Here is a 21011-nt window from a genome sequence, read left to right on the forward strand (position 1 = left end):
GAAGCAAAAACAATGGAAGAGTGAAGGAGGATAAGTATGAGGAAGAACATGACTTTGAATGGTATCAAGAAAGATGACATGATTTGGATAGTTCAAAAAGGATCTTTTGTTAATTGTTCTAAATTACATTGGCTAGCATGGTCCGGTATTTATGCTAAATACAAAAGCATTTTAGCATGAAACATCAAGTGAAAAAATATAACTTCAAAACCGACAGATTTTTTATGTTTAAATTAATTTTATTAGATGATGACTATTGGTCTTCTACGTTTAAAGGACAGTTTTAGCTTTAGTTTGCACTTATTATTAATCAAATGTTCAAAAAAAATCATGATAATTATTTTAAATGAAAATTATATCTTATACATCAATCAAATTTTATATTCTATAAATGAGTTTATAAGATTGCTACAAACAATTATTTTATAAATAAAAAATCAACTATGTAAAGAAATTAATGAATTAAATATTTTATATAAAAATTTTTAATTTTATAAATAAAATTAAAAAATTGGCATTTTTTAAGAATATATCTGTCGTAACGGTTTTGAGACCGCCAAACGTAAAAGATGATGTTTTAAAATCGAAAAAAATAAATAAGAAGGAGTCGCCACCAATCTTTGTTAGGGTGTGATTGGCCACCCAAAAGTTTATCTTTTTAATAAAACTATAAAAACGGGTTTAAAGTTTATCAAAAAGATCAATGTTGGTCTACGAAAAAAAACCAGATTGGGTCCGGGAGTCGATTACGCATGGGGAAGGATTAGCACCCCCATAACGCCCATAAATTGGTACCATTCAATTATGCGCTATTTTCGATGTTGGATAAAAATAATTTTAATTTGAAATTTAACTCTAATTCCCTTCAAAAAAAAATATTTTTGCTAAAATTTTTATTTAGGAATATTGGGAAAATTTAAGTTAAAGAATTATCTTGAAATTCTCCAACATCTAGGCAGAATTTAAAATAACTCTTTTCACTTAAGATTTAACACAACAATCCTCAAAATGAAATAACATTCTTTACAGAAAATTGTTGATGACTCTCCAACATCTAGGCAGAGTACCAAGAATTATTTCTTTTGGAATGTTATTTTTATTTTATTTTGTAATGTTTCAAAAAGAAATTTTTTTTTTAGTATTATTTTTTTATTAAAAAATATTTTATCAGTGAATTAAAGAGAGAGTAATGCAATCAATTATTGATGATAACATGCTAACGTATATCATGCTAATGAATGTCATGTAAAATGAAGTGCAATTTAAGAGTTGGATTCTTAAATATAATGAGACCACCCCGACTCTCCAACATCTAGGCAGAGCTTAGGTGCGACTGTTTATATTTAAGATCCCAATTTTATTATACTTTTTTATTTATTAATCTTATTATTAAAAAATACAATTTAAGAGTTGGATTCTTAAATATAATGAGACCACCCCGACTCTCCAACATATAGGCAGAGCTTAGGTGCGACTGTTTATATTTAAGATCCCAATTTTATTATACTTTTTATTTATTAATCTTATTATTTATACGAATTAAGAAATCGTGTGAAAAGACTTCACGAAGTAAAATTTCCTAAATACCCCATCATCTAGGCAGCATTCGGGAACAAATTGCTTCAAATAGAATTTTCACACGTGTCCTTAGGATTTTTTTTTTTAGGACTTTGGATTTCAAGGATTTTGGATTTCGAGGGGTTTAGGATTTAATGGATTTTGGATTTTTAGGGGTTTTAGAAACTTAGGATTAAGAAATGATGCTTAAGGTTTCGTTTTTAAGAAAATACGAACATCTCTGAAAATCCCCAACATCTAGGCGGATTTTTGAAGCAAGTTCGATTTTAATAATTTTTTAAAATTAATGAAAAAATTTTTTATGTTTATTTATGAAAAATTATTAACAATAATTCCCCAACATCTAGGCGGAATTATTGTTTTAAAAAAATATTTTTATTCCCTCCAACATCTAGGCAGGGAAAATGATTATTATTTTTTAAAGCATTTTAATATATTTTTAATTATTATTTATTTTTAATTTTATTATTATTAAAATAATTAAACATTTATTCTAACAAACTTATAAATTTATCATGCATAAATATAAAATATAACAAAAATAATAATATAAAAAAATTTAGAAAATTCAAAAAAAAAAAAAATTTTTTTTTTACCTGAACCGGACCGGTCAACGGTTCGGTCAACGCTGGTCCGGGCGGTCTGACCGGTTCGGCGGTTGGATCGGCGGTTCGGTTCGGTCTGGTTGGTTCGGCGGTTCAGTACCGATTCGGTTTTGTCTGGGCGGTTCGGTTCGGTCTAGTCAGACCGGGCAGAGCGGATGAAGGAAGCGGGTCGCGGGTCTGGCGCGCGGACCCCGGGTCGGGTTGCGGGTCAACGCGCGGATCCTTCTTTGGTTAAAACGGCGTCGTTTTTGGTTTTATTGAAACGACGTCGTTTTGGATATTGATAATTTATATAAAAGTCAAAATTTTTTTTTTGCGTCATTTTTTCGGTCTTCAGAAAAAACAACCCTCTTCTTTTTTTTTTTTCTTCTCTCTTTTTCTTCAGCCGCACCCCGGCCGGCCGTCGGTGCCGCCGCCGTTTGCCGGTCGTCGACCGTCGTCTCCGGTGGTCGGAAAAACCCCAAAATTCTCCCACGAACTCTTCTCGACCCCCTGAGCACAGATCTGACCTCCTTTTCACCAAAAACGGCCTTGATTCGCGTAGATCGGGTTTTGAAGTTTTCGGTTTTTCTTCTCTCTTTTTTTTTTTGGCGAAACTGATGATTTCTTGGCTTTTGCAGGTGGCTCGACGCTGAGGTTCCTCGCTGTAGGCGAGGACTGTGTTATTTTTTTGGTTTTTGTTTTCATTTTTTTTTTTTTGGCTAGATCTGTTTGTGTAGTTTTAGGGGTAGCTGTGTGTTTGAAAATGGGTTTTTGTTCTTTTTGCTTGAGAGCTCCCCAAAACCGACCTCCAATGAGGAAAATGGCTGGGGATTTTAAAGGGTTTCGATTTAGGGGGTTTAGGTGGCTATGGGGTAGTTTGTTGGTGGCTATAGGGTGGCTGGTCGAGAGGCTGGTCGGGAGGCTGGTCGAGTAGTTGGTCAGGGGTTGGTTAGACCAGTTCGGCGCCGTACCAACCCCTTGACTTTTTCTTATTTTCGTTTTGTTTTTTTGTTTGTTTTGTTTTTTTTTGTTTTTTTGTTTGTTTTGTTTTTTTTGTTTTTGTTCGTTTTGTTAAATATTATTATTAAAAATCAAACGGTAGACCCGGACAAAACCGGTGTCTACAGCTGCCCCTCTTTGCACATTACTGAGAATCAGGAATAGGGCAAAGACAAAGACAACGATTTTGTTCGAAAGCGAATTCTCTTGGAAAAGCTCCTCTCAGCAGAGGCTCAACGACTTTAAAATCTCATTTGAAAAAAGCTTCTTTCAGCAGAGGCTCAACAATTTTAAAAATCTCATTTCGAAAAAGCTCCTCTCAACAGAGGCTCCACAACTTTAAAATTCTCATCTTAGAAAAGCTCCTCTCAACAGAGGCTCCACAACTTTAAAATTCTTATCTTGGAAAAGCTCCTCTCAGCAGAGGCTCAACAACTTTAAAATTTTCATCTTAAAAAGCTCTTCTCAGCAGAGGCTTAACAACTTTAAAATCTCATTTTGGAAAAGCTCCTCTCAGCAGAGGCTCCACAACTTTAAAATCTCATTTAGAAAAGCTCCTCTCAGTAGAGGCTCAACAACTTTAAAATTCTCATCTTGGAAAAGCTCATCTGCTCTCAGCAGAGGCTCAATAACTTTAAAATCTCATCTTGAAAAAGCTCCTCTCAGCAGAGGCTCCACAACTTTAAAAATTTCATCTGAAAAAAGCTCCTCTCAACAGAGGCTCCATAACTTTAAAATTTCATCTGAAAATCTCATCTTAAAAAGCTCCTCTCAGCAGAGGCTCAACAACTTTAAAAATTTCATCTGAAAAAGCTCCTCTCAACAGAGGCTCAACAACTTTAAATTTTTTTCTTGAAAAAGCTCCTCTCAACAGAGGCTCCACAACTTTAAAATTTCATTTTGGAAAAACTCCTCTCAACAGAGGCTCCACAACTTTAAAAATCTCATCTTGAAAAAGCTCCTCTCGACAGAGGCTCTACAACTTTAAAATTCTTTCTTGAAAAAGCTCATCTGCTCTCAGCAGAGGCTCAATAACTTTAAAATCTCATCTTGAAAAAGCCCCTCTCAGCAGATGCTCCACAACTTTAAAAATTTCATCTGAAAAAAAGCTCCTCTCAACAGAGGCTCCATAACTTTAAAATTTCATCTGAAAAAAGCTCCTCTCAGCAGAGGCTCCACAACTTTAAAAATCTTATTTGAAAAAGCTCCTCTCAGCAGAGGCTCAACAACTTTAAAATCTTATTTGTTTTCAAATTTGAGTTTTCATCTTTGAACAAGTAAATTCCTCTCTTTTGAATTCCTTTGTTTGATCATTGTCTTTACCAAAATCTTATTTTTTTTCATTAAGAAAAGGAAAATTTCTATCTTTGTTACAACTTCTCATGGATGCATGTACTGAGTGCTCCTGATGCAATGCATGTAATGCAATCAAAATCGTTCATTGTAGTAAAAAGGTTCTCAAAATCTCTCGCTTTCAGCTTCTTTTATCCAAATTCTTATATGACCAATCTGTCTTCAACATTTGACCACAATATTTTTTCTTCAAAAGTCTGCAACATCAATGTCTTGTCATGCTTTTCTCATCCTTTTTCATTTGCTTTTGTCAACTTTAAAAGTAATGCTGAGATCTTTCATGTTTGTTTTTCTTTTCATCATTTTAAGTTCAAGACAAATAAAATGTAATCACACATTTCTCTGATGGACAAAAAATATCAAATAAGGATAAAGGAAAGGATAGGCATTATTTTAAATGAAGGATAATGTATTTCTTATGGCTGATAACAAGTGTATGTCAAAGTGTTTGAATTGAAATAAAGGTGTCAAAAGAATGATCACAAGATAATCATGAACAAAATATTCTCAGATTCTTTCTCTAAAACTAAATCAGATGACTTCCTTAATTATTCAGAGTTCATCAAACTACACTTGCCCCTGCATTGTGAGATCTTTTCTTGATGATGCTTTTACTTCACATCTAAGCCACCTTTTCAGGTTTTCAACTTAGATAAGTCATCATTTTTTTCTTTTTTCTTTTTTTCTTTTTTTAAGTAAAATATTTCTTCACAACATCTGAATTTATTGGGGTAGGCAAATCACCTCCGTCCATTTCTGCCAAAATCAATGCCCCGCCAGAAAAAGCCTTTTTCACCACATACGGGCCTTCCCAATTTGGTGTCCATTTCCCCCGATTATCATGTTGATTTGGAATGAATCTTTTTAGCACTAAGTCTCCTTCCCTAAAGCAACGGGGACGAGTTTTCTTGTCATGTGCTCTCATCATCCTCTTTTGATATAATTGACCATGACAAAGTGCTGACAGTCTTTTCTCTTCAATGAGGTTTAACTGCTCGTAGCGATTTCGAACCCATTCTACTTCCTCTAACTCTACCTCCATCAAGACTCTCAGTGAGGGAATTTCCACTTCGATCGGTAGCACAGCTTCCATTCCATATACCAAAGAGAACGGTGTGGCCCCAGTAGATGTTCTAACTGATGTTCTATAAGCATGCAAGGCAAAAGGCAACTTCTCATGCCAATCTTTATAAGTTTCGGTCATTTTCTCCAGAATTCTCTTGATATTCTTATTCGCAGCCTCCACTGTCCCATTCATTTTTGGACGATATGGTGCCAAATTACGATGACGGATCTTGAACTGAGTGCATACTTCATTCATCATTTTGTTGTTCAAGTTTTTGGCATTATCAGAAATAATTGTCTCCGGAAGCCCATATCTGCATATTATCTCTCTTTTTATGAACTTACATACCACAGATCGGGTCACACTAGCATATGATGCAGCTTCTACCCATTTGGTGAAGTAATCAATCATCACAAAAATAAATCTATGCCCATTCGAAGCTTTTGGAGTAATGGGACCAATGACATCCATACCCCACATTGAGAATGGCCAGGAAGGAGCTAGAACGTGTAATGTTGATGGTGGAGCATGAATCTTGTCAGCATAAATCTGACATTTATGACATCTCCTAGCATAATCAATACAGTCACTCTCCATTGTCAACCAATAATAGCCAGCCCTCATAGTTTGTCTAGCCATCATATGACCATTTGCATGTGCCCCACAAATTCCATCATGCACTTCTTCAATAATCTTCTTTGCTTTAGCTGCATTTACACATCTTAAGAGCACTTGATCTCGACCTCTTTTGTAAAGGATATCTCCATCAATGAAGAAATTCATAGCCAATCTTCTAATAGTTCTCTTATCATTTTCTGTTGCATGTTCTGGGTACTGCTGGCTTTTAATGTATTGCATGATATCATGATACCACGGCCTTCCATCAATTTCTTTTTCAACACCTGAGCAATGTGCTGGTACATCTTTCACATTCAGCTTGATGGGTTGGATTTCAGTATTTGCATCTATTTTGATCATTGCAGCTAGAGTAGCTAGTGCATCAGCAATTTGGTTTTCCTCTCTAGGTAGATGCTCAAACTGAACTTCTTTAAATTGCTTGACTAACTCAGAGATGTAGTTATGATACCGAATCAACTTAGAGTCTCTTGTTTCCCATTCACCTCGTAACTGATAGATGACTAAAGCTGAATCTCCAAACACATCTAACACTTTGATCTTCTTTTCAATTGCTGCTTGTAGACCCATAACACAGGCCTCATATTCAGCCACATTGTTTGTGCAATTAAAATTTAATCTGGCTGTGATGGGGTAATAATGTCCATCAAGAGATATCAAAATTGCCCCAATATCATGACCCAAAGCATTAGCAGCTCCATCAAAATACATCCTCCATGATTTTTCAACAGGTTCATTTTCTTCAATGGCCATCACATCTTCATCAGGAAAATCTAATTTCATTGGCTCATAATCTTCGACTGCACGATCAGCAAGGAATTCAGCTATTGCACTCCCTTTAATAGCTTTTTGAGTCACGTAAATGATATCATATTCTGAAAGCATAACTTGCCACCGTGCTATTCTTCCTGTCAATGAGGGCTTTTCGAAGATATACTTAATAGGATCCAGCTTTGCTATGAGCCAAGTAGTGTGATAAAGCATGTATTGTCTAAGCCTTCGAGCTGTCCAGGTTAATGCACAACACATCTTCTCTAATGGTGAATACTTTGACTCATAATCAGTGAACTTCTTGCTCAAGTAGTAAATTGCTCGTTCTTTCTTATCAGTTTCATCTCTTTGCCCCAACACACATCCCATTGAATTTTCATGCACTGTCAAGTATAAAATCAAAGGTTTTCCTGGCATTGGTGGCACCAACATAGGTGGATTTGACAAGTATTCTTTGATCTTATCAAAAGCTTCTTGGCATTCGTCATTCCATTCTCCAGGATCATGTTTTCTGAGAAGCTTGAAAATAGGATCACACTTATAAGTGAGTTGAGAGATGAAGCGAGCAATATAATTTAATCTCCCTAAGAAACCTCGCACTTCTTTTGAGGTATGAGGAGGAGATAAGTTTTGAATGGCTTGTATCTTATCCGGGTCCACTTCGATTCCTTTTTCGCTGACTACAAAGCCTAATAGTTTTCCTGATTTGGCTCCAAATGTACATTTGGCAGGATTCAACTTCAACTGAAATCTTCTCAACCTGTCAAACAGCTTTTTGAGATTGACTATATGATCCTCTCTTTCACAAGATTTTGTAATCATATCATCCACATACACTTCTATCTCTTTATGCATCATGTCATGAAAAAGAGTCACCATTGCTCTTTGATAAGTAGCACCAGCATTTTTCAACCCAAAAGGCATGACTTTGTAACAGAATGTTCCTCACATGGTCACAAATGTAGTTTTCTCCATATCATCTCGAGCCATCTTGATCTGATTATAGCCTGAGAAACCATCCATAAAGGAAAACGTGGAATGCCTAGTAGTATTATCTACTAGAGTATCAATGTGAGGTAAAGGAAAGTTATCCTTGGGGCTTGCTCTATTCAAATCTCGATAATCGACACACATTCTCACTTTTCCATCCTTCTTAGGAACTGGCACTATGTTGGCTACCCATTCAGGATATTTTGCCACTTCTAAAAATCCAGCATCGAATTGTTTCTTCACTTCCTCTTTAATTTTCAGCAGCATCTCTGGTTTCATGCGCCTTAGCTTTTGCTGCATCAGCTTACATCCTGATTTTAAAGATAACTTGTGCTCTACAATATCAGTGCTGAGTCCTGGCATATCTTGGTAAGTCCATGCGAACACATCTACATATTCTCGGAGTAGCTCTTCTAGCTTCTGTCTTTCAGCTGGTAAAAGAGATGTACCAACTTTGACCTCTCTTTTGTTCTCACCATCTCTCAAATTTACTGATTCAGTAATTTCTTGGTGGGGTTCAATTGGCTTATCTTCATGTTCTATCAATTTTAACAAATCAAGAGGCAGTGTGTAGTTATCTGAATCTTCCTCATTATCAAGTTCATCAACATGAATTAAGTTTTCAGAATCAAATTCGAGATTAATGCCATGATTATCCTCATGTTCATTGTTTGGGACCCTGCAAAAGGGTAATATGGAGAGAATATTGGCACACAAAAATAGAATGACAAGAAAATGATGGAAAAAAAAAAGAATGGAAAATAGAATGAAAATGAAAATAACAGAAGAAATACGGATGCATCTTCTAAGTCTTTTATTAAAATGACAAACATAAACACACCATAAAAGATCTCCTAATACTCGTAGAAAGTAATTAGGGATTTAAAGTTTCACATTACTTTTCTAAAGTTTTGAAAACAATAGGCAGCTCTGTAACTTTCCAATTATCCAGCTCAAAATCTGAAGGACAAGGGTACACGAACAGATCTTCACTTCGACTCTTCTTTTCTCCATCATCCACCATTTGAATGGCCAACTCTAAAAATTTTTCCACAAATCCTGCACTTGGGGTTCCCGATAAATCTGGATAAATGTATCCTCCCGAGTGAAAAGAATCATAGAGGTATGGAATGACTATGGGCTCTGACTCCGGCTCATATCCCTTAAGATTAGCTATCCTCTTATCTCTTTTCTCATTCACCATTCTTACTCTGTCCCCTCTTGTTGGTTTATATCCCAAGCCAAATCTGTCTCTCTTTTCATATATGGCTGATGGCTTCGTGATTCCTTGTAATTTTTTCTCAAGTCCGCCTTCAGGTCGCCATCCCATCTTGGTAAGCTGTTTGACTACCATTTTAGTAGTCGTAGATAAGTGTGGCGAATACAATTTAGATCCTTCAGCTATATATGTTGCATTGGCAACCTCGAAAGATCTATAAGAGCATTCTAAAGCTTCATCTGTTGATTCCACATAAGGAGTATTTATCGGTTGAGTTACCAATAAATCTTCTTCTCCTGCCACACATGTTAGCTTTCCTTTAACAATGAATTTGACTTTTTGATGTAATGAGGATGGAACAGCACCTGCCATATGGATCCACGGTCTACCCAATAAACAACTATATGAAGGAGAGATGTCCATGACCTGAAATTTCACATTAAAAGTACATGGGCCGATCTGTAATGGCACTTCTATATCTCCCAGCACTTCTCTTCTGGTTCCATCAAAGGCTCTCACTATCATATGACTAGGTTTCATATAAGATCCATCAACAGGGAGTTTTGCCAAAGTAGTCATAGGCATAACATTGATGGATGAGCCATTATCAATCAAAACCTTAGCCATTATATGACTTTTACATTTCACAGTAATGTGAATAGCCCTGGTACTTCCTCTACCCTCAGGAGGAATCTCTTCATCATTGAAAGAGATATAGTTTGAAATCGTCAGATTACCAACAAGTTGTTCCATATACTCGACGGAAGCATTGTGAGACACATATGCTTGATTTAGCACCTTTAATAAAGCATTACGGTGTGACTCTGAACTGAGCAATAATGACAATAGCGAAATTCTAGCTGGCATCTTGTTAAGCTGTTCTACCACGCTATACTCACTATGTTTTATTAACTTTAAAAATTCACCTGCTTCACTCTCAGATACTGGCTTCTGACGTTCTTTTTCTGGGGTTACATCAAGACCACTCTGACTTTCATTTTCTTCTCCTACCTTGGCTTTTTCCTTTCTAGCTTTTTCTAGAGCCTCTGGGGTATAGCACCTGCCACTTCGGGTTATGCCTCCTACACCCGTTATATTGGCAGTATCTGGGTTGACTACAACATCATAATCATACTTCCAAGGTACTGTTTTATCATTCTGATATGAAAAAGGAACAGGAACTTTAATTGTCACCACTGGTCGAGAGACGGGCTTTTCTAGCTTCGATGTTGGTTTCTCATCATAATAGATAGTTACTGGTCTACGCCCAAACTTATTCTTTGAATCAATGGTAGACACTTTCACCAACTCTTCTCTCTCTTGGTAAAACTCCATTCGACCTTCATCCATCAATTTTTGCACCTTTTGACGGAATTGGTGACAATTCTCGATAGAATGCCCCATAACACCTCTGTGATAATTGCAACTTTCAGTTGAGTTAATTACTTCAGAGCAATTTTGAGGTTTTATTGGCTTCAACATGTCAGCTTTGACCAGGACTTCGAACACCTTAGCCATAGGAGTTTTGACCTCCTCTATTCTTCTTTTCACATAGCTTGTTTGCCCATCAACCAAAGTATTTATTGATGGTTTGGTATGATTTGGTAGAGGGTTCCCATTGACATTTGGAGTCCCTTGTTGGCTGGTATCAAAATTTAATACTCCTTCATTGATTAACTCTTGCACTTTACGCTTCAAAGCAGTACAGTTCTCAGTGGAATGACCTGGATTCCCATAATGATAATCACAACGTGCATTGGGATCATACCATTTGGGAAACGGAGGTTTCAAGGGTTTAATAATAACAGGAGCAAGCAAATGTTTCTCAACAAGTCGAGGATACAAATCTGTGTATGTCATGAGAATTGGGTCAAAATGAGGTCTTTCTCGATTGTTATTATTCTGTGAGTTTCTTTGATTGCTGTTTGGGTAGATTGGTTGAGTAAATGGTCGAGCTGGAGGTACAAGGGTGTAATTGGATGGTTGAGGGCTAAAATTTGGTCTGGGTAGCAGTTGTTGGGGTGCCCGATAATGGTATGGTTGTTGAGATATTTGGTTTGTGGTAGGGTAGTAATGGGGGTATGGGTTATACGAAACAAAAGGATGGTGTGGGGGATTTGTGTGAGTGACAACATGTGTCTCCTGCTCTTTCTTCCTTAAGATAGCTGTCTTCTTTTCAGACCCTTCAATTTTACCACTTTTGATAGCATTCTCTATCATCTCTCCTGAAATTACCATGTCAGAGAAATTTTTCGTGGCATTTCCCACCAATCTGTCATAATACAGGGCCTTCAGTGTATTGACGAATAGCACAGTTATCTCTTTTTCAGTCAGTGGTGGTTGGACTTGGGTTGCTGCATCTCTCCACCGATGTGCTTATTCTTTGAAGGTTTCTGTCAATTTTTTCTCCATATTTTGTAATGACAGTCTATCAGGGGCTGTATCCAAGACGTGCTTATACTGAGCAAGAAAAATTTTGGCCAAGTCTTTCCATGAACGGGTCTTGCTTCGATCTAACTGCATGTACCATTTAGCTGCTGAACTAGTCAAACTATCCTGAAAACAGTGTATCAATAGTTTGTCATTATGGGTATGACCCGTCATCTTTCTACAAAATATGGTGATATGAGCAGATGGACACTTTGTCCCATCGTATTTTTCAAAATCTGGGGTCTTAAATTTTGGTGGGATAACCAAGTCAGGCACTAGGCTGAGCTCGTTGGCGTCAATAACCCCATAAGTGTCATTACCTTCAACCGCTTTAAGCCTCTCTTCGAGCTGATCATACTTATCTTGAATTTTTGAATTTATAACAGGTTCTGAGATTTCGTGAGACTTTTCTTGCTCCACAGGGTCGTCAAGATTTGGTATCATGATAGGATCAACTGGGATGGGTCCCGAATTGGTATTCAAATGGGTCGGCTGCTGATTTACAGAATGATTGACATAGGGGTATGGCTGCGCACTTGGTGGTCGTATGTGTATACCCCGAGGAACTTGAACCTGAACTTGAGGTGGGGTGAATCCAGGAGGGTACAATGGCTCTTCTACATTAACCTCATCTCCTGTCCTTGATACACCAGCGACTCCTTTTCCTTTCATTGATCCAATCAACAGTTGTCTTAATTCAACCATTTGTGCCTCAATTCTTTGTTGTATTTCCATCACTCTTTCTTGTATTTCTTCCTGTACCCTTTCGACCCTTTCAAATCTAGCTGTATTTTCTTCTTCCATGGCTCGAGTCTGGGAACGAGTATTATATCTATGTGAAATTGGTAGGTTGTGGCTCCTTGGCTTTGCTATCCTTGAACCTTAGTTTATTAACCATGAATTAGATCGCATGATATAATGTCGTTGATATTATTATTAGTATGAAAATGCATGCATGAAATGAATGAAATGCAAATTAGGGTATTGTCTTGGATCGATCGAAATAAAAAGAAACTTTCATTAACCATGGGAGTCTTTACACATCATCCGATCATTCTTGCATTAAAGCCATAAAAACATTTGATTTGAGCATATTGCTCCCTAGCTTCATGCAAAAAGTGCAATAATCTTTGACTGTGGCCTTGGGTTGGTACAATCTCTCGTTCCAGCGCTTTCGCCTTTTCAACCATGTTGCTTGCTTTTCGGATAGCCTTGTAGATTTGAGCAGTCAGGTGTTCGATGTATTGCTGCCTCCCTAAACTTTCCGCTCTCCACATCTCTCGAGCATCTACCTCCATATTGCAAGTGCGAGCCCAATAATCTTCTCTATCTTGCCACTCAGTCAAAATCTCGTTTATGTGCCTCTGATTGCTTGTCAATTGAAGCTCCAAACTCATTAATTCATGCTCTAAGGTTTTTTTCTTGCTTTGCAAATCGGAGTTCTTGCTTTGTTCCATCCTTAGTTCAGCTTTTAGTTTTTCACTTTCTCTTTGGTGCCTTGCTACCTTTTCAGAGGCTCCTGAAAGTTTTTCTTTCCATTCATGTTGCTCTTTGGTGAGTGTGGAGATCATTTCTTTATTCTCTCGAGCTCTGTTCTTCCAATATTCCACCATGTCCCGTAGTTCTTCCACATCTTTCTTGGATCCCTTCAAAGGTCTACTATCCAATCTTAATTTCTTATTTTCTTGATGCAGATCTTGCAGATCCTCTTTCAATACTTTTCGTTCTTTAGTCAACTTCTGTACTGCATCATTTTTCATCATCAAATCATATCTTAGTTGGTTAACCTGATCCATCATAGCCACTTTTTCTTTCTCTAACCTTTTCTTTTCGACCTCAAACTCTCGTTGAGCGATCTCAAGAGTCGACAATACCGGTACTGAAATAGGAGCCGACAACTTCTCTGAAACATCAGCTGGTAAAGGCCTAATTTCGTTAACTCTTTTCATCCTCCACGCAAGGTAACCTTCAGCAACATTATCTGCGAGTCTAGCTGGGCTCATTCGGTTGACCTGCTTCCATGCTTTGATGATTTCACGAACCCTTTTCATATAACCGGGTGTTCCGTAATCAAACTCAAGTGAACTAAGCCTATGAGTCATAGGGATGAACTGTCGTGAATCATATTGTCTTTGAACCATAAGGGGCGCGTAACTCACTGCCCCCCATATTCCTAACAGAGGTACCCAGGACTCGTCTCCACAACTATATAAGATAGCCATCGGAAGCATCCATGGTGCCCTCCATGTTACATCTTCGCTAGTGAGCTTTAAAAAGAATGCCAACCACTGACTTTTTGTCCAATCTTTTCTCCATTCTTTAGTCATAAACTCCTTGATAGGACTGAAATGCAAGGAGAATGGTCGAAATGATGTCTTCTCTTTTCCCCAAAAATGGCTTCTGAGCCAGATAAACAGTAACTGAGCACACCTCATAAATCGTCCTTCACCCTTTCTTCAACAAAAATTAAGTGATCTAATAGTTTCTGCCAAAATAGTTGGTGAAGGGTTTATGCCTTTATCTAATTGCTCAAAGAAATCAACCACTGATGCTTCTATATGTCCTAAAACCTTAGGAAATATCATCAATCCATAGATGGCCAAAGCAAACACATCCAACCCCTGATCGGTATCAATATACTTTCTTATGTACTCGAGCAAAAAAGCTAATGGAATGATGTCAACCCTATTTTTTTCTTTCTTGTGCTTGTCTATCTCTTCAACCTCCACTTGCATGATCTTGGCTAATTTTTTTCTATATCCGGTGGTCTTATGCTCTTTCCAATAGATCTTGTCTTGATTACAAGACTCTATCCGGAGTAAAGAAGAATATTCTTCGATCGTGGGAGCCAAATCTTCTTGGTTGAATACAAAGCATCGATAAGATGGATCCCAGAATTGTATTGCGGCTCTCATTAGCTGTTCATCAACCTTCACAGACATAAGCAGTGCCACATCCCCGTATTTCTTGGAAAAAGATTCTTTTTTCTCTATTCTCCACTGTTTCCAAATGGCTTCCAATTCTGATATATTATTCTGACTGAGATCCATATGCACTGACTGTGGTAGCTTCGATATATGACCATCTACTAAGCAATCTCCTTCTTTCCCCTGAGTACCTTCTGAATGGCTCTTGACCTCTAAGTAGCTCTTACACACAGACGACATCCTTTAGGTTTTTTGAAAGTTTTTTTTTTTTCTGTTGAAGATTGGTCCAAAACAATACCCTCTAAAAATATAGTACCTATATGATGTATGCAACAAAATTGAAGACAAATCAATAATGTAAATAAAACAAATAGATAAAACTGAGTAAATGAATGAACAAGCATATCAGAATATACGCAGTGTCCTAATTTAGATAATTTTCTCGTAAAAGGGACAGTATGGCTCTATCCTAAAGTTAGACTTTAGGGCTCACTATATGCCGGGTTAAGATTTACAAGTCTAAAGGTTCCCAGACTATTCCTCACATCATTGTCCACCATAGACTAGTAAAGCTCCCCGATCCTCACCCATTACAGGCTACGAACGGAAAGGGTTCAATCTGAGTGGAAGTGTTTCTTTAGCAAATGCGGAGGTTATCACCTCACGAGAGCGTAGCTACTTTACTTCCTCCTAAAAGGATGGAGCCCGGGTATAGAGCTCATGTATGCAAGTGAATATGCAAAGTGTGTGCAAGGTAATGTATTAATCAAAATAACATGAATAAATCAAAAACAAAATCAAAATGAAGTAATAATTAGCACATAATTTATTTCATTTATTCACATGACTATTTTCAAAAAATAAAAAAAAAAACTAAATATCAAATAAAATCAATTAAATCCAACCATTTTCAATAGCGCATAATTAAAATTTTGGCCTGACTCTCAAAAGTCCCCAGTGGAGTCGCCAAGCTGTCGTAACGGTTTTGAGACCGCCAAACGTAAAAGATGATGTTTTAAAATCGAAGAAAATAAATAAGAAGGAGTCGCCACCAATCTTTGTTAGGGTGTGATTGGCCACCCAAAAGTTTATCTTTTTAATAAAACTATAAAAACGGGTTTAAAGTTTATCAAAAAGATCAATTTTGGTCTACGAAAAAAAACCAGATTGGGTCCGGGAGTCGATTACGCATGGGGAAGGATTAGCACCCCCATAACGCCCATAAATTGGTACCATTCAATTATGCGCTATTTTCGATGTTGGATAAAAATAATTTTAATTTGAAATTTAACTCTAATTCCCTTCAAAAAAAAATATTTTTGCTAAAATTTTTATTTAGGAATATTGGGAAAATTTAAGTTAAAGAATTATCTTGAAATTCTCCAACATCTAGGCAGAATTTAAAATAACTCTTTTCACTTAAGATTTAACACAACAATCCTCAAAATGAAATAACATTCTTTACAGAAAATTGTTGATGACTCTCCAACATCTAGGCAGAGTACCAAGAATTATTTCTTTTGGAATGTTATTTTTATTTTATTTTGTAATGTTTCAAAAAGAAATTTTTTTTTTAGTATTATTTTTTTATTAAAAAATATTTTATCAGTGAATTAAAGAGAGAGTAATGCAATCAATTATTGATGATAACATGCTAACGTATATCATGCTAATGAATGTCATGTAAAATGAAGTGCAATTTAAGAGTTGGATTCTTAAATATAATGAGACCACCCCGACTCTCCAACATATAGGCAGAGCTTAGGTGCGACTGTTTATATTTAAGATCCCAATTTTATTATACTTTTTATTTATTAATCTTATTATTTATACGAATTAAGAAATCGTGTGAAAAGACTTCACGAAGTAAAATTTCCTAAATACCCCATCATCTAGGCAGCATTCGGGGACAAATTGCTTCAAATAGAATTTTCACACGTGTCCTTAGGATTTTTTTTTTTAGGACTTTGGATTTCAAGGATTTTGGATTTCGAGGGGTTTAGGATTTAATGGATTTTGGATTTTTAGGGGTTTTAGAAACCTAGGATTAAGAAATGATGCTTAAGGTTTCGTTTTTAAGAAAATACGAACATCTCTGAAAATCTCCAACATCTAGGCGGATTTTTGAAGCAAGTTCGATTTTAATAATTTTTTAAAATTAATGAAAAAATTTTTTATGTTTATTTATGAAAAATTATTAACAATAATTCCCCAACATCTAGGCGGAATTATTGTTTTAGAAAAATATTTTTATTCCCTCTAACATCTAGGCAGGGAAAATGATTATTATTTTTTAAAGCATTTTAATATATTTTTAATTATTATTTATTTTTAATTTTATTATTATTAAAACAATTAAACATTGATTCTAACAAACTTATAAATTTATCATGCATAAATATAAAATATTACAAAAATAATAATATAAAAAAAATTTAGAAAATTCAAAAAAAAAAAAAAAATTTTTTTACCTGAACCGGACCGGTCAACGGTCCGGTCAACGCTGGTCCGGGCGGTCTGACTGGTTCGGCAGTTGGATCGGCGGTTCGGTTCGGTCTGGTTGGTTCGGTGGTTCAGTACCGGTTCGGTTTTGTCTGGGCGGTTCGGTTCGGTCTAGTCAGACCGGGCAGAGCGGATGAAGGAAGCGGGTCGCGGGTCTGGCGCGCGGACCCCGGGTCGGGTCGCGGGTCAACGCGCGGATCCTTCTTTGGTTAAAACGGCGTCGTTTTTGGTTTTATTGAAACGACGTCGTTTTGGATATTGATAATTTATATAAAAGTCAAAATTTTTTTTTTGCGTCATTTTTTCGGTCTTCAGAAAAAACAACCCTCTTTTTTTTTTTTTTCTTCTCTCTTTTTCTTCAGCCGCACGCCGGCCGGCCGTCGGTGCCGCCGCCGTTTGCCGGTCGTCGACCGTCGTCTCCGGTGGTCGGAAAAACCCCAAAATTCTCCCACGAACTCTTCTCGACCCCCTGAGCACAGATCTGACCTCCTTTTCACCAAAAACGGCCTTGATTCGCGTAGATCGGGTTTTGAAGTTTTCGGTTTTTTTTCTCTCTTTTTTTTTTGGTGAAACTGATGATTTCTTGGCTTTTGCAGGTGGCTCGGCGCTGAGGTTCCTCGCTGTAAGCGAGGACTGTGTTATTTTTTTGGTTTTTGTTTTCATTTTTTTTTTTTTGGCTAGATCTGTTTGTGTAGTTTTAGGGGTAGCTGTGTGTTTGAAAATGGGTTTTTGTTCTTTTTGCTTGAGAGCTCCCCAAAACCGACCTCCAATGAGGAAGATGGCTGGGGATTTTAAAAGGTTTCGATTTAGGGGGTTTAGGTGGCTATGGGGTAGTGTGTTGGTGGCTATAGGGTGGCTGGTCGAGAGGCTGGTCGGGAGGCTGGTCGAGTAGTTGGTCAGGGGTTGGTTAGACCAGTTCGGCGCCGTACCAACCCCTTGACTTTTTCTTATTTTCGTTTTGTTTTTTTGTTTGTTTTGTTTGTTTTGTTTTTTTGTTTGTTTTGTTTTTTTTGTTTTTGTTCGTTTTGTTAAATATTATTATTAAAAATCAAACGGTAAACCCGGACAAAACCGGTGTCTACAATATCTATAAAAATTAATAATTGATTAATTATTAATTATATAAATATATGCATAAAAATCATTAATTTAATTTCTAAAATTTAAAATTTTTGTCATCAATTGTATTAAATAAAAATTTAAATTATTAAATGAAGATGTGACAGCTATGTAAACTATAAATTAATAGTGAAGTCAATATATAAGATAATAATTTTAAAATGTATAAATGTTTATTCATTTAATTTGGTTCAGGCCAATCTTTTCTCTACTATTGAGTTATGTCCAAATCTTTTGGCCTCTCATTTCTAATGTGTTCATGGTGTAAAATAAATTATAGGTCGGAGGATACACAAGAATCGTCAATATTATAATACAATTAGAGGTGTGTTAGACGACTTATTATACGACACAATTAGATATGATATTAATCATGTTTGACATGATTCGTTATTAAGTAATTAGATTGAGCTAAACACGACGCACATATGTGTAAAGTGTTGGACTAGAATATTAAAGGCCATTGTCAGTATATAAAATGTGGGCTAGTAAAACATGACACGACACACAAATCCAATCATGCCATGTTGGTCTATACTTTTGAATGTATTCATGTTATTTTTTATATTGCAATATTAATAAATAAATTATATTTATCTAGTGGTCAGTAAAAATAAAATGATAAAAATAGATTAAGATTTCAAGTTAAAACAAATTCAATTAACAAAGTAAATTATTATAGGATGAAAAGTATAAAATAAATGTGCAAGACAAAACACATTATATATGTGAATCATCGTAGGATGAGAATAAAAAATAGAATAATAATATTATATTTTGTAATATCTTTTATATATATGTATGTGTTTTTTAAAATATTAGGATTATAATTCGATATTTTTATTTAGTAGACTCTATTACCCTTCTCCATAGATGTAAGCATTTTGTCAAATCACATAAATTATGTGACCTTTTTATTTTATTTTACTTTTAGTTATCTCTTGCATGTTATTTTTAATAATAATAAATAATTTTTTTAAAAAATAATTGAAATTTTGAAAAATTATTACCAGGTTGTGCTTAGCCCATCTCAATACGAAAAATAGTATTGTACTTGACATAGCACGACCCACGAAGATCATAATTCATGTGTCGTACTGGACTATAACTTTAGTTTTCCTAAACCGTGCCATGAAAAAATAATTTTGTTGATAAATAACTAAAAATAAATAAAAAAATAATATATTAAATATTTTTTAATTTTTTATTAATAATGTAATTATCTATTTTTAGTTAAAATAATAGTATAATATAATACTAAATTGTATTTTTAATTTGTAATATAATATTTAATTATTAATTTTAATATAATAATAAAATTTATAAAATAATAATTTTTAATTCATAATAAAATAATAATTTCATTTATTTATAAAATTTATTATATAATAAAATTTCTCATTTTATTAAGTTAAAAAATTATTTCAAAATTTATTAACTAAAAAATAAATAAATAAAGCAAAAATGTCAAATATGTAAAAAATATGGTGTGATTAGTTTAAGTCCCACTAAAGCCAGGTGAACATAATCGCTATCCAAACAGCAAAGAAAAGTGTAATTACATTAAAAATGTGCTTAAACGAATTAAATAATGACATCAATTCATTCTAAACGAGAGTTTAAATGAAATTTTGTAAGTGAAATTTGTCAAATTTTTATTAAAAATATTAAATAAAATTAAAAATAAAAATTAACAATCTAAATTAATAAATTAAAAAAATCTTGTTACATAAATTAAATTGAGCATCTAAAATAAAATTAGAAAAGCATAATATAAGGAAATATTTTGAAAGGCATCTGATTTAAAAATAATTGATCTTAAATAAAGAGTTAATAAAATAAACTATTGTGTTGTGTGGTCTCAATAAAAACAACAATAGCAACTAGAGAAAAAAATATATAGAATGAATTGTGCCACTTATAATTTTTTAGAAATAATTAAATACCTCATAAAAATTCAAAATTCATTAGTATAGTTTAATATTTGATAAGTTTGTACTTTTAGATTTCTTTTTCATAATAATGGAAATGACTTAATTTTTTATGTTTAATTAATACTATATATTGACTAATTAAATAGCAAAAAAAATTTCAACAATTAAAGAAAAATGTTTAAGTGAAAGAAAAACAATAGGAATATATTTATTTCTTTATGTAATAAACATTTAAAACAAATCCAATCAAGTTATACTCCACAGCAAAAGAAAGCTTTTGAAAAATGTCATTACTGAAGTTAAAACTATCTAAACAAGTAACCGGTTTTGATTTACGAAAGTTAAATAACGTGGCTTCACAAAATTTGAAGGGAGGGAATGTGGTTGTTGTTTCGAATGCCGCTAGTATTTCCCTCCATTTTAAATGAAGACTTGAGATGAAATTTTGTAAGTAAAATTGTGAATTTTTTATTAAATATTTTAAATTAAAGCTAAACTTAAAATTTTAAATTGATCAAATAAAAAAATCATGTTACATAAATCAAATTAAGCATTTAAAATAAAAAACATAAAATAAAGAAAATTTTTTAAAGGCATCCGATTTAAAATTAATTGATCTTAAATAAAAAATTTTTTCCTTCATTTTAAATGAGGTTTTAGATAAAATTTTGTAAGTAAAATTGTGAATTTTTTTATTAAATATATTAAATAAAAACTAAAATTAAAATTTTAAATTGATGAATTAAAAAAATTGTGTTACACAAATCAAATTGAGCATCTAAATTAAAAAGCATAAAAACATAAAATAAAAAAAATTATAAGATATCCAATTTAAAATTAATTGACCTTAAATAAAGAGCTTTTTCATAATAAAATAAATTATTGTGCCGTCTGGTATCA

At 34.6% G+C, this 21011-nt stretch overlaps 1 protein-coding gene across 1 annotated transcript; it reads right to left on the reverse strand.

Annotated features, from left to right (window-relative positions):
* Positions 1–4638: 4638 nt before the first annotated feature.
* LOC111284343 (uncharacterized) lies at positions 4639–14796 on the reverse strand. Its single transcript, XM_089748690.1, is given in 10 exon segments — positions 4639–4714; positions 6057–6117; positions 6327–8571; positions 9046–9063; positions 9479–10281; positions 10627–10708; positions 11054–12510; positions 12708–13368; positions 13465–14083; positions 14438–14796. Coding segments are annotated over 10 exon segments (6381 nt in total).
* Between the last annotated feature and the right edge of the window lie 6215 nt (positions 14797–21011).

This window comes from Durio zibethinus, chromosome 19 (genome assembly GCF_047325235.1).
Source record: "Durio zibethinus cultivar Kanyao isolate XHJ-2024 chromosome 19, ASM4732523v1, whole genome shotgun sequence".
In the NCBI taxonomy this organism is placed as follows: Eukaryota; Viridiplantae; Streptophyta; class Magnoliopsida; order Malvales; family Malvaceae; genus Durio; species Durio zibethinus.